Source organism: Gordionus sp. m RMFG-2023, chromosome 1 (assembly GCF_954871325.1).
Source record: "Gordionus sp. m RMFG-2023 chromosome 1, tfGorSpeb1-WG-v2, whole genome shotgun sequence".
NCBI lineage: Eukaryota > Metazoa > Nematomorpha > Gordioida > Chordodea > Parachordodidae > Gordionus > Gordionus sp. m RMFG-2023.
In genome coordinates, this window is record NC_088775.1 from 63,952,050 (window position 1) to 63,967,408 (window position 15,359).

The 15,359-nt window shown below is 25.5% G+C and overlaps 1 protein-coding gene across 2 annotated transcripts in view; it reads right to left on the reverse strand.

Moving 5' to 3' along the window:
• The window catches only part of LOC135922794 (uncharacterized), a 69,577-nt gene that overhangs the window by 26,054 nt on the left and 28,164 nt on the right, over positions 1 to 15,359 (reverse strand). For both annotated transcript variants that reach the window (XM_065457271.1, XM_065457270.1), the window contains exon 17: positions 12,947 to 13,068. In XM_065457271.1, coding sequence (XP_065313343.1) covers positions 12,947 to 13,068 — 122 coding nt within the window. The remainder of the gene's footprint in view (positions 1 to 12,946; positions 13,069 to 15,359) is intronic.

Below are 15,359 nucleotides of genomic sequence, written 5' to 3' on the forward strand. Positions count from 1 at the left end.
AGTTATCAATATAGCATTAATAATAAGTAAGCCTATCAAACGATCTATATAATATTTTTTCTTGATAGTTGCTGGAAATCTTATTATTTATGTTTAAAAATGAAAAAAAGTTTAAAAAAATAATAATTACAACAAAACACGTTATTTTATAAAGGAGCGCCATCTATTTTTGTAAAAATATTTATTTTTTAAATCGTAATAACTAAAAAACCCATGGCTGTCCCAAGTTTAATTTTTTTTTATAAATAGATATAAGGTTAGAGAATAAGAAAATATTAAATTCAAAAAAATTTGGAAAGCGAAACACCTGGAATTTTTATGTTTAAAATTTATAATAAATAAAAACCGCAACAATATTATTTCAAAAAAAATCATTAATATTTAATAAAAGGCTAGAGTTACAAAATGACATATAACTTATATTTTTAAAATCATTATTTTTTAACTTATCCAATTTCAAAAAATCGTATTTTTCGAAAAAAGGTCATTTTTGGCACTTTTGACCATTGATATCTCAGGAACTATGAGTACTAGGAGGCTAAAATTTTGGATTCGATGCTTTCAAATGATATTCTCTTAGCATACAAAATATTATCGAAATTAAAAAGGTCGGGCCGAAAAATTATCGATTTGGTATGGAATTACCTTACCCTATTATCATCAACAACCCAAAACAATTGGATCGGATTTTCTAAAATCGGAATAGCCTTACTTGTATATAGGAATAAAAATAAATGAGTGTTTCAATAAATAAAAATTTAATTGATTAATCATTCAATAACACATGCTCACTATATTAATTCATTTTTTAATTGATTTCTTAGTATTTTAAAAAACTATAATAAATTCTAATTATTCTTATAATATCAAAGGTAAAAAAAATTATTAGTAAGAATGTACCAATATTTTTCATCGGATATAGGGTCGATTTTTTTATTTTTTTCGATATATTTAATTTTTTGATATTTAAGAAAATATATTTATCAAGTTAAGAATATTCTTATATAATTGAAGTGATAACTAAATGAATAATAATTAATAATATGTTTATAAGGATATTTTTGGTTTTAAAACTAAATCAATAATATTTTCAAAAATTAACAAGTTACATTGATCATGATAGTAGATGGGATACTACTTTCTACATCAAAATAAAGTTTTTGGAACAAAAAAAAAGATTATACCACATTTTTACTAAATTTTATATATATTAATATAATTGAATAAATAGCCCTAAAATACTAGGTTAATTTAAATTTTATAATTATTTGTTTTAAATTAAGATAAAATATATAATATGTAGAGCGAGCAAAATCAGATTAGTGATATCGGTTATTTGACCTATAACAATATTATATCTGCAATATCGTATCGGATTAGCCTCCTAAAGGTGATTCCAAATTCACAAATTATATTTTTACACCGATCGTTATCTCTTCCCAGCGGAACAAATTCTTAAAAAATATAGGCGATAAGATAAGAGCCCTTACATCAGAACCAAAAGAATACTATTTTTTAAAACAAAACCTACAAATAACTATTTTAAATAACTATTCATGTTTTTTGGGAACTTGTAGTCCCACCTCCGTTTTTATAAAATAATGTTTTATTTTTTATATTGATATATTGTTATCTAAGGTGATATCGGTACACCTGTAATTATTAGATATTCGGTGATATTTTATAAATTAATATTTTTTATCATATAGAATTTCATTAAAATGAACAAAAATCTTATTCGAAAAACTAGATGCTGTAACCATTTTAAAATACCGAAATATAATAATGTAACTACAAATCTTAGAAATGTACAATCTTGGATGTCACTTCACTCAGATGATAAGATATGTGATAAATAACTCGGAACAGCTCGTAAGTCAAATGACGCATTTATAGACCGTAATATTCATTATACCGAAGTGAACCCAGCTATTGAATCATTTAATATATCATTGATAGAAAAAAGATATCAAATTTAAAAAAATAACAAAATAAAAAACTATAGAATCTCATTTAGATATAAATGCGATTGAGCCAGCTACTATCGCTTGATGATATTCTAAGCAATATTAAAAAAAATCGCACTCTTATCTAAAACTGATAAATATAAAATTTGACGATACTACCTGAATGAATTTAATACAACAAAATACATGGCAAGACAAGCTAAATTATTGATAGCGCCTGGAAAACCTATAGACGAATATATAGTTAAAATTGTACAAGAATTTTATTGTATGGACGAAATAAGCAGAATCATGCCAGGCATGAAAGATTGCGTTTCAATTTTGACCGATGACGCAAAAAAGGATACCATACAAAAGAGATTAATTTTAGATAATTTGAAAGAAATTTATATATTTTTTAAAGAAATGAGGCCTAATGTTAAAATTGGTTTTTCGAAATTTGCAAGCATTTGCCCAAAAATTTGTATACTCGTTGGCGGTAGTGGTACATATAATGTATGTGTTTGCAGCTACCACCAAAATTTTAAATTAATGATCATTGGATCAAATTTACCCAATTTAACCAAAGATGATATGTTGCCCTTTTAAACATACAAACATATTTTACCCTTAATAATTTGTAATCCGCTTCAACCATCCTGTTATATGGGCAAAAGTGATAATTGTCCAGGGTCAACAAATTTATGCGATCAAATAGAAATATTGTTTCGTTCTAAGGACATCGAATTTATAACATACAAACAATGGCTATCTGTGGATAGAACCACTCTTGAAACAATAACCAAGCCAGTAGATGAATTTATCAGCCTTTTTTGAAAAAATAGAATCTTTATTACCCCATTCTTTTATTTCAACGCAACAATCGTTGTATCAAAACAATCTAAAATTGAACTTAGATTAAGGCCAATATTTAATTTTATGTGATTTTTCAGAAAACTATAGCTTTATACTTCAGGATTATAAGTTATCATTGGAATAGGGCTCAATCCACTGTTCACCCTTTTCCTTTTGTTATATATTATAAAGATAATTTTGCCAATATTTGTTGCCTAAATTACTGAGTTGTTAACTCCTTTTTAAAAGTAGCTAGCTCGAGCTCCTACCTTCTCAAATAGAGCTAGCTCGCACCTTCGCTACTACATTTTTGAAAGGAGCTAGCTCCAGCCCCTCAATTTTAAAAAGGAGGGGCGCTTCAGGTGTTTTGAAAAATGTAGCGGCATTCCTAAAGCGCCGCTCCTGTATGGGGGCCGCTCCTTAACATTTCTGCTAAATGTAATGATATCCGAATCTTTGCAACACAATACAATAGAAGTACATTATTTCGGAAAAACATTGGTAAATTTTTTAATTAATAAAATTTGCAAACCAAATAAAATTTTTATTTTTCCGATCCGCTGTACAATATAAAAATCGTAAAAATTTTATTAATATTTGCCTGGATTTCGGGGTACAGGCGGAATGACATTTTTCTGCAGCACACGGGAAAAGTGTTTGTGATGGGATTGGTGGCACTGTTAAAAGATTAGCCGCTAGAGCTAGTTTACAAAGGCCTTACTCAAAGCAAATAACCACATCATATGAATTGTACGAGCTCGCTAAAGAAAATATTAATGTAATATATTTTGAATATATGACTCAAAAAATTATGATTACTAGGAACTATTACTCAGGGAAAGATTTTCAAAAACTAGACGTATCCTTACTCAAAGCAAATAACCACATCATATGAATTGTACGAGCTCGCTAAAGAAAATATTAATGTAATATATTTTGAATATATGACTCAAAAAATTATGATTACTAGGAACTATTACTCAGGGAAAGATTTTCAAAAACTAGACGTATACCTGGAACACAGAAAATTCACACCGTGATTCCCACAGGTCTACATCAATTTAAAAGTAAAATAGAAAGCACTATTGAATATTTATCATATGATGAAAGTATAAGAAGTATAAACTTGGTTGAATATATTTTATTAACATATGTTATATAGGCAAAAATTTTTATAATAAATTATAAATAAAGTAATAAATTGAATTTATTTTATCGATAGACAATTTCTATAATTGAATGAAAGCCCGATTTATTGTTATTTTCATTTACAAGATGAATAATCCTTTAAATTATATCAAATTGTTCAAGAGAAACCATTAAAAACTGATTTAAATATAATTTTATTCAAAGATGGGCCCTTTTGGGAAAATATTTATACACTTTTCTAAACATTTTTATCGATTTTGAGAATGAAGATGGCCGCGTCATAAACCAATTTTTTCTATAAATATAAAGGAAGAGTTTAGTAATATCTACTAAATTTTTTTAAGAAATTGAAGGTCTTCAAAAAATCGTTTTTAGTTCTTATATATTAAATAAAATGGCCGGAAATTGAATTTTTTTTTTAATTTTTTCTAAAAGTGGAATCTTTGTACGTAATTTTGATATCAAATTTGTTATTTACAATTAGATAGTTTTTAAGATATACTTAATTGAATGAAGGCAAATAATGGTAAAAATACGTCATTTTTGCCACTTTGAACCCTAATATCTCCAACAATATAAATATTACGAGGCTAAAATTTTGGCTATTTCTTAACTACACTAACCTTTTTTGCTTACCAAATTTTAAAAAAATCGAAGGGGGTGGGCCAATAATCTCATTTTTTTTGCTCATTTGACATGAAATGACCCTTTCGTGTTATTTTTTTAAAGTTTTTCTTGCGGATATTTGTATTGGGGATTGGCCCAATTCTACTAGACACATATTATGTTCAAAGTTGAACTGAATGGGGGTGGTTCGGGCTCTTCATTAGTTATATCCTCAATGTATTCCATATTTATCAAATATAAGTGACATAATGATTGGCCTATTGCTAATAGACCTTTGGATATTTTAATCATGCTTGATGTCACCTAGTAATATATATATTTAAAATGATCAAGACATCCAATAATAAAAAAATAGATAATAAACATTTTTAGGGAATATCAACATCCAAAAAAAATCCCTTCCTAACAAAGTTATTTTTTTATTTTTAACGGAAATAAGAAAACACTTGAAATTTTTTTAATTTTTTACGATATTTTCCAAAAGGGATATAAAATGATATATAATTTGTAACGCTATCTTAAGTATTTAAAAAAAACAAGATTTAATGAAATCACTTATTGCTCGATTTTCGACTTTGAAGGCGTATATCTTTGGAGCTGGGTGAGCTAGCACTCTAAAATTTTAAACAACTATTATCATGATAGTTATCTATTTTTGCGAAGTTTTGTTCTTTTTAAAGATGTTTGTTAGAAAAATCTCGTTTTTTGGTCAAATCGTTTTAAAAATAATTACAAAAAATTATTTACTTGCTCAAAAGTATTGAATGTTTTTTGGATAAACATTAAAATAAGAATTTATGTATTTTATATTTTATTAATTTAAATATTTGGTATTATAGTTCAAATTTATTTAATTTTAAAAAGGTACATTATACCCAAATGATTAATTTAATTCAGCAATTGTAATTAAATAATTTGATATGCTAAAAATTGTAATAAAAAAATTGTCTACCAATGAGAAATAAAAAAAAAGTGAAAATTAAAAATAATTACAAAAAAGAATGTTCCAAAATGAAAAGAAAAAAAAAATGAGAAAAGATAAGAAAAAATTGCAAAATATAGAAATAAAATAGGAAAATAAAATAAATATTGACAAGAAACTAACGATTTTCCTTTCCTTTTGGGAATTTTTCTTCTTTGTTTGCCACTTTTCCTTTTTTTGAATAATTAATACTAAAGCACAACTAATATAAATAAAAGACATTTCAAATCAAATAAATTCAAATAATACACATCATATTTACACAACCTACTTATTTTTGTATTCTCATTTCTTTTAAACTTCTTGCCAGTACTGAAAATAATTAATTACCACTATATACACTTCTACCTTCTCTCTAATTTAACAGATTTATAGGTAAGGAATACTGGGGTAAAGTGATTGACAGGGTTACAATTTAAACGCGAATAACTTTTTATCCATTGAGCATAAAAAGTTTAAATTTGTTATTTTTATGTCTAATTCTCTACCTATATTCATCTTTTGAAAAACTTTACCTGTTTGACATATCTTCCCCCCAAAAAACGTTTTTTACCCCAAAATTATAAAAATAATCTTCTAGTTTTTTTTTGTTTTTAGTAAGGCTCGTAATTTAAAAATTTGCATACATGTTACTTGAAGCCATAAAATAAAATTTATCGTAAGTTTATAGCTTAACTAGACACGTAATAATTATTTGTACAATATATATCACCTTGGAGTAAAGTTGTGGATAAAACGGTTAAAATGTTATATCTGATTTAATCTGTAAAGATATAATTTTTAAATATTAATGACTACACTATATAAAAAGATATCTTTAAGCAAATAAATAATTTCTGTGTTATTTGGAATAAAATTTTAAGAACAGTCGAAAAGAGGAAGATTAGTTGAAATGTACGATGGCCTAAAATGGGCACACTCAAAATGTGTTATTTTTGATATAATTTTTAACATTTCAGTAATTTACTATAAGTTTATATTTAAAAGTGATGAATAGATGTCAAAATTGCAATATTATGTTCAATCAAACAATATAGTTATGTTCTGTTTTATTTTAACCACTTTACTCTGTAAAATGGCGAAAATAGCATATTTCTCATAATTAATCACAGCTTCTAAGATATCTTAGGTAAGATTTGTTCTGTTATGTTAATATTTCAAAATATTTTGGTAAAAATGTAAAATACCAATCGTTTTACCCCGGTCTCCTCTATTGCCATTCCTTTAAAATCTTGCGGGCCTTGTCTATAGGTAAATTACTGCCTAAAAGTGGACGCTAATCCACTGAAATAGTATATTTCTTTGGGATATCCAATAAGACTCTATAGGACTTTAATTATTTTTGGTTCTATCCATGATTATAGGTAAAATACTTAAATGGCAAAAATAATTATTTTATTCAATGAGAATGAAATCCAAAAAATAAAAAAAATGAACTCTAATTTAGGTTTTCGATGATATAATTAATCAATTTGTATCAAGTTATTAAAAGATTCAAACACCTAACTGAATCAATTAGTACCCCGTAATAAATTTTTTAACCTTGTATTTCATTCCACGTTCCACAACTTATGAAATAAATATCTTATAAATAAAATGATCAATTGGTTGGTATGCAATGAAGCAACGATCTATATTCTCGATACAAATGGTGGTAATTCTAAATTATTTAGATTTTAATTCTCAATTACGAATAGAGATCACAATAAAAATCAAGGTTTTGATTTATACAGAAAAACGGTTTTACCGAAAAATTAGCTAGGCGAGTCTTCCCATATTATTTATAACTAAATGAAAATAAAAGTTAATGATTATTTTTAATTAAGGTAATTATGAACTACACGTTCTCGGTTCATACGACTCGAGTTGTTAACTAAGTTCGTCAACTAAATCGATTAACGACTCTGAGTTGAATAAAATTGATTATTTAAATTTTTAAAAATATTTTTTTTACAAATTATTTTCTCAATTTTTCACACATCAATAAAAGATAACTGAAAATTAGATAAACAAAAGGTAAAAATAAATGTTTTTGAAATTAGTTTATATATATTTATTATTTTTGATAATTATATTTTGTAATAATCATATGTGATTTTAAATCCCCATTATGCAATTAAAATGTTTTATTTGAGTTTATATTTTTAGAATTATGAAGGAAGATTCTAATTTAAGTGACACTTCTGATGAGGAGTTTTTACCAATCTAATTTAAAATTTATGCTCTATAATCATTTTAAATATCTAGATTCAATTAAACAGGCACAAAAATTGACATTTTTTTATATGGTGTAAATAAAATGTCAACAAAATAAAAAATGTTAAGTATTTTGTGCTATCATAATAAGAGCTTCTATGCGAAAAATCGGCAAATCCTGTATATAAAATAATTTCATAAATATAAACATATATTTTTACCTTTTATTTATCAAATTTTAATATTTTGAGATATGCCAAATATCTTATCTATTTTGATATTGAGAAAAATATTTTATAAAAAATAGTAATCTTTAAAATAAGCTATAATAAAAAGAATAGATCACGTGTCCAAAATTGACACTTGAATCGAAAAATAGATTGTTGCTTTAATTACGTAACAAACAATTGGTCCAAAATTTATTTATAAAATATTTATTATATAATTTATGAAACATAGAATGAGATACATGGTATGAAGTACAAGGTAGAACCAGAACCTAAGAAGTGGTTATAACTAAAAAAGGAGGTTGTTGAGTTCTTAATTCACCACTAAATACAAAATTATATGAAAACATTTTAAATGATATTTTAATTATAAGAAAAATAAATCGATTAAATATAATTCTATTTTATTTTTATATGGTGATGATTTAATAAAAAATCATTTAAACATGTCTTATACGCAATAGTTTAAATAAATTATGATAAATCTAAAACCTCTTTAGAACCAGAATCATATACATTTCATTTTCGTTAATAATTTTATAATTAAGTATCACGAATAACAAAATGATATATTTTTTTATAATGCTGATTATTAATTTTAAACTATAATATTAAATATAGCTCCATATCACTAAGTTTACCATTCGGCACAAAATAATATTGAACACAGTATCACAATAAGTGAGACTGTATACGGTAGGTATTTTGCTCTTTTACGAGATAATTTCAATTTTATTTTAGAGGATAAAATTTAATTGGATAGCCTTATTATTAGACTACAAAATAAAGAAACCCGAGCATCTATGGGCGTTATTAAGGTGTAAGTAAAAATCATGCCTTTTACTATTTAAAAATAACACTGGAAGATGACAAATATAAAATTTAACACCTAAAATTTTTATTAAGAAAAATACAAATGATAAATATTTCAAAAAATTAACCTTTATAAGATGGGCATATAGAAAATGGATGATTTCTAGTAAAGATCTACAAAGCCCGGTCCACTAGAAATGCGAGCCCGGAATTTTTTTAAAAAAATTAAAACGGGCTTTAATCCTTAAAAAATTTTCTGGCAGGACGGGGTTGACCATTTATATATAAAAAATAAAACAGAGCATAGATAATTTCAGATTTTTTGTAAAATTTTTATATTTTTTTGAATAAGCTAATATTTTGATGGTAATTACATGTTTATTTCTTTGTATTTTAAGAGCTGTCTGACAAAATACTAAATCTATAAATTATAATAAATTAACAAGTTATTTACGCGATTTATAAAACTGTTGTTGGAGATATAGATAGCCATAGAGGAGAGATATAAGAGCCTTAATTGACATTAAAAAAAATTAGATACATATATGTATATATCAGAGACATTCAGGCTCGGCCCTAAGCCCTGGTACACGGGCGGGCAGTATTTTTTTTAATTATCTCTGCCGGGTCAAATAATTTAACTTGCCATTATTATCTATAAAAATTAAATGTATTTAAAAATTGTGCATCATAGAACAATATATCACACATTTACTTATCATATTTCCTTTTTTCATTTTTTTCGATTAGAAAATATTTTTAGTAAAATATTATTCAAATTAATTATTCAACTAATCATTATTTTAGGTAATATTCAATCAAATTAGATTCAACAAAAATACACTTAGTATTTAAAATAAATACACATTTCAACTTGTAGAAATTTTTTTATATCCAAACCGAATTTTTTTTCAAAGAAATCCGGGTGAAAATTTTTTTAAAAAATACAATTAGGGCTGGCCCGTGCAAATGTTACCTCTGCAAGCCCGATATTTATATTAAAAATGTGAAGGCAAGAAAATTAAAAAATTCGGGCTGTAAAATTTTAAGGAGCCGAGCTGGCTTTTTGAAAGTAACTTTTAAAAATTTTTTAACAGGCCAGATCAAACAATTTGTGGATCTTCAATTCGTAGCACACTTTATCCAATCTTTGAGTTTTTTTAACTATGTTTATAACTTTTGCCGCACATTATAAAATTCCAATTCTTATAATTATATATTTTATTCTTATGGAGATGCTGTGATTATTTCTATGCTTTTACCTTTTTGTCCAGATATAAAGGTTAGGCATAAAAATAACTGAGGATTAAGCTTATGTCGACACAAAGAAATTTTAGATCATTATATAACATTTCAATGTCACTATCAGCATTTGATAATGGGTTAGCAAATAAACTCATTTGATATAATTATTAAAATCTAAAAAAAAGAGATTGGAATAGTATAATGTGAGGCAAAAATTATAACTAGAAGATGTAAATTTCCCAGGAAAATTGGGGAAAAAAAGAAAAATTAAAAAATAACCACAATATACATTTTAATATTTCAATTTTTTTATTGAATAACTCTATTAAATTTGGGAAACTAAGAAAAAAAATAATTTAAAATACACTGTAAACATTTCATTTTTTTGATTATTTATTAATTACAAGAAGCATGTATCATAAATTAAATTTAAAATTCATGGGATGCTAGTGAAATAGCATCAGTATCTTCATGGGATGTAATTGAAATATCATAATTATCACTTTATATTGATAAAACGTTGAACTCTTTTGATGATATCCTGAACATGATGCTGTGATCCTTTAAATGTATGCTACGCCTGATTGATATTAATTTTTCGACTCTTACATTTTTTATTCTATTTTCCAAATGCTCTGACCAGACACTTTCTGACAATACACTTGAGGGTGGTATCGCATCTTACTGCCACTTGACAAAGGGGTTGATTTATACACAATCCTTTCCACCATATGAGTGGTTTGGTATGTATTGAGCTCTCCCATAAACTAGCACATTTATAGAAACCTTGTTTTGAATGATATTCTGCTAAATTACCCATAATTAATCCAATATCGCAATTTTGGCCTGAAATAATTATTAAATTTAAAGCTACTGTTAATTCGCAGTATGTTAATTTCACACTTTAATATTTAGGATCCAGAAGATTTGTTGCTTAAAGATATTTTCGGCAACAAAATTTCTTTCGTTTATTAATATGCATCTTAACACTTTTTAAATCATTTTCATTAAAAATAAAAGTTGATGAATTGAGTTTATCTTTTATATCCCAAAATATTTCCGGTACGTCAGATAATAGAACCGAATACTCCTAATTTTAATAGGGATCCTCCAATTATAATTTTGTAATAATAAATTCCAAAAAAGTAGTACAGACAGTAAATTTCCAATATAATACGCCTTCTTTGTTTGTCTATATATAAACTTGAAATATTTCTTACAAACCTTCCTTATTTTTCAAAACACTTTGCAAGATTATAATAAAACCTCTCCATCCTGTCGGACTTGGAATTTTTAAGGAAGATTTATACCCTTTAAATATTTGCCTTTCTTTAAAAGTTACCAATAGAATACCATTAAATTATATATATTTATTATTTTTTTGGTGTTTTGGTATCTTTTCAATAAAAGGTATTTGGCATAAATCTTTAATAAGCAGATTCAAGCCATGTGAACATCCAAAGCATTCAATTAAAGACTTACGAGGAAAAAAAATGATATAATAAATTAAATTATAAATCATAATTATTGCAATAAAATATTATATTTATATTACGGGAAAATATGAAATTTCCCTTACATCTCTAGTTATAACCATAGTAAAAAAACGCGAAGACTGGATAAAGTGTAAAAAATCTGAATGGACATTTAAGCTGGGTAAGAAATTACCTATTTTATGTGTACCCATTTGGAGAGATTCATTTTTTTAAAAAATATTTATAATATGTAAGTAAATTTTATATTTGCTATCTCTGCAAAAACTTCGTTACTAACAGTACCTTTTTTGAAGAAAACGAACGCCATTCGTTTCTTGTTTCAAAAGGTAACGAGTAACACTTAATTTTAAGTAATGGTAACAGGAAATGCTACTTTAACATTTTATTTTCTTTAAATTTTATAAATAATGTAAGCCGAGTTTTTAATTCAAATCAACCAAGTTCTTCATTTCTATTTTATTTTACATTTTGATTGTTAAATTTTATACAGCCAAGATTATTAATATAATTAATCAATGTATGTCAATTTATATTCTCTACTATTATAATTTATTCTATAAAGAATATGTCCATAATACTTATTATTTCAGATGATTTAACTCTGTCCTGACCCCAATATGTCAATATGAAATTTTTTTATAAATATAAAAAATTAAGGGCATTAAGTCTACACTTTGAAAGTGTAGATTGTGCCCGATTTCAAATATTTTAACCTCAAGTAACTCAAATCTAAAAAAACATATTAAGGTAAAAATATAAATTCAGAATAAATTCTAACGAGGACCTGAATGATGAATCTAATAAGTTTTTTTGAAAATAAAAATCATTCTTTAAATAATACCCCCCACCCCATTAAAATTTTTGCTTATTAAATATAATATTGGTCTTTTATCTAATCAAAATCTTGAAAATCAATTGTGGTTAAAAATAAATAAAAAATTATTACAAAAAGAGCTTGTCTTATTAAGATATTATTTTTGTATAATTTTATTATCTATGGGAAATAAATAAAAAGAAAATTTATATAAAACACTTAGTATTATTTTAAGTATAACGCGTTCTTTTTTCACAAGGTAACACATTTCTTTTAGAAGTAACATTTAGAGCATTGGCAAAAAGTAAGAAGCACGACTTTTACGTACATCTTAAGAGTGCCCATACTAAAAAAGGTAGGATGCCAGGTTTTTTAAAATTATATTCTAAAATAATAACAAAATTTTATCGTAAAAGAGCAAAACACCTGCAGTATAGCCCCTATCTCTACTTCATACTTTAATTGTAATATTTTAGAAATCAAGAATTCTAAACTAAGCAATGAAAAAATCTTATGGATCAAATTATAATATGTTCTACTTGATTGACGAAGTAATATCATATGATCGTAATAATTATATTTTAAAAGTTTTTTACGAATCTTTCTAGGACAGATGAAATCATGTTTTGCAATCCTGGAAGCATATCCATTCCTGGCGGAAAAGCTAAGTTAGAGGCTTGAGATGATACTAGAACATTCGTTGAATGAGGAGGTTGGCCTTGGTGAAAAAAAATAAATTTATGAATTTAAGGTTTATATTTTGTGTCAACATGAATAATAAAGTTCATTTTTAGGTATTATTTATTTTTGAGTATCGGCAAGGTTATTGTTAGATCAAATTTTTTATTTATTTGCTTTAAGTTTAACCGCATTCTTTTAAATTCACAAAAAATGTTACAACTTTAGATAATATTTTAGAGTTAAATTTCAATTCCACATAAAAAGGGTTTCAAAGGCGTATCTATCTTTAAAAAGATAAAATGAATGCTCATAATGAAGAATCTATTTTAAATAGTCTACCAAACTTTCACCTTTCTCCGGGAGTAAGTGCTGAAGGATTTACTTTTAGAAGTTGTTTAATGAAAAATAAATCAGATTTATTTTAAAATATTATATATAATAAAATATGAATATATCGAGATTATGAAGGGTCATGACCTTTTTAAAATGTGAATTAGAACATTATTTTCTTAAACAATGTTGGAATTCCTAACACTTAATTTTTGTTTTTTAACATTCAACTTCATATGGATTTAAGACAACCAAAATAATTCCCAAAATTTGAATAAAAATAAAATATTATCAAAATTTACTTTTAGTTGTCTGTCTTTCCTATATTCAATGAATATAAAAAATATTCTTTTTGTAAATGTGGTACTTAAAATTTGCATTTTTGAGAAAAATTATCTGATATGGAAGACAGAAAACATTTAATCTAAAAGGAGGACAGGTGACAACGCTATCCACAGAAGATGAACGAAGGTGTTATGAATTGTATATTTTTATACATCTAATCAGATTTGAATATAATATTTATGATATTATTTATTTTGTTGTCAGTGAACTGCAGAAGTCGAATTTGAAAAAGCCCGGGATTTTTTTTGCTAGGTTCAGATTATTATTATTTTGAGATTTTTAAGCTTCGCTGAGTATTTAAAATCATAGCTAAAATAAAAAGTGAAACAAGTAATAAATAAATTTGTTTTAAAGATTGATTCAACCAAAAGATTAGGAAGAAATATTCTAGGAATAAATATAAAGCATGTAAAAGAAATTAATATAGTAAAAAGGAGTGCGACTTCTGAATACATAAGAATAATATTAAAAACATAGAATAAACTAAAAGACATGTTTATACAATTACTATAGAGAATGGGTATTCTTATAAAATCACCAATCTATTAAATGAATAGTCAGTTGAAGAGTAGGATGTTGATAATTATGATATAATAAATGAAGGAGAAATTAAGCTGGAAAGATAAGGGATTTACTCACGAATATCATATTACATCAGGTGCGCAGCCTATACTCACCAGTCAGTTATTAACGATGCCTTGAAAAATAATGATGCTAAAACTATTATTGATATAGCCCGGGAAGTTGTAAAATTAACTAATTCCGATGATTATTAGAATATTAATATGAAATCAATGAAAATGTCAATGACAGTATTCATAACTCTATCGTCTTTAGTTTATGGAATGTTGATTAAGTTAGATTTTATAAGTAAACATTATGTCATATAGAAAGTGATATTACTAAAATATTTGCATTTTTAAAAATATCAACACTAAGACATCAGTCAGAACAAATGCGCCTGTCTGATTTTTATGGCATATGAGTTAATAAGCGATAGGATTTAGAAATAAACAAGTTTTTCATATGAAATATTGAAACACATGAAATTCGAGAGACCTATTTACAAAACAATGTACTATATATTTCTTTATATTTAGGCCCTCGCTATCAAGTTATGTTATGTAATGAGCTAAAATAGATGGCTAAAGATTATCTTAAGAATTATGAGATAAACATCACTCAATTATTTTAAAAATATTGTAGCCCATATCTTATTTGATAATTTGATTATGATATTAATAAAGATACAGCTTAAGATGTAAAAATGTACTTTTAGAAGGAGGAAGTAAAAAGAAGGAAGAACGAATCCCTATCATAGAAAAGTTTGTACATGTCAGAATAATAAAGGTGAAAATATTTTAAAATACTGGGAGAAAAATTCTTCTATATCCTGAATACATGATCTAGAAATGCTACGAGTACATACATTAATTAAATTTAGGTCAGCTTGAAAGTGTCTTTGGTTATAAAAATCTTAAAGAGAATATTATGGAACTTGTTATGATTGTTCGATTAAATAAAGCATTTATATTAAATATATATTAATTTAAAAATTTTTTGCCAGTAAATTATGAATACGAAATATATAGAGTAGAATAATTAAATGAACAAAAAAATTTATATTTTATTAATGAAGAGTCGGTATATTTC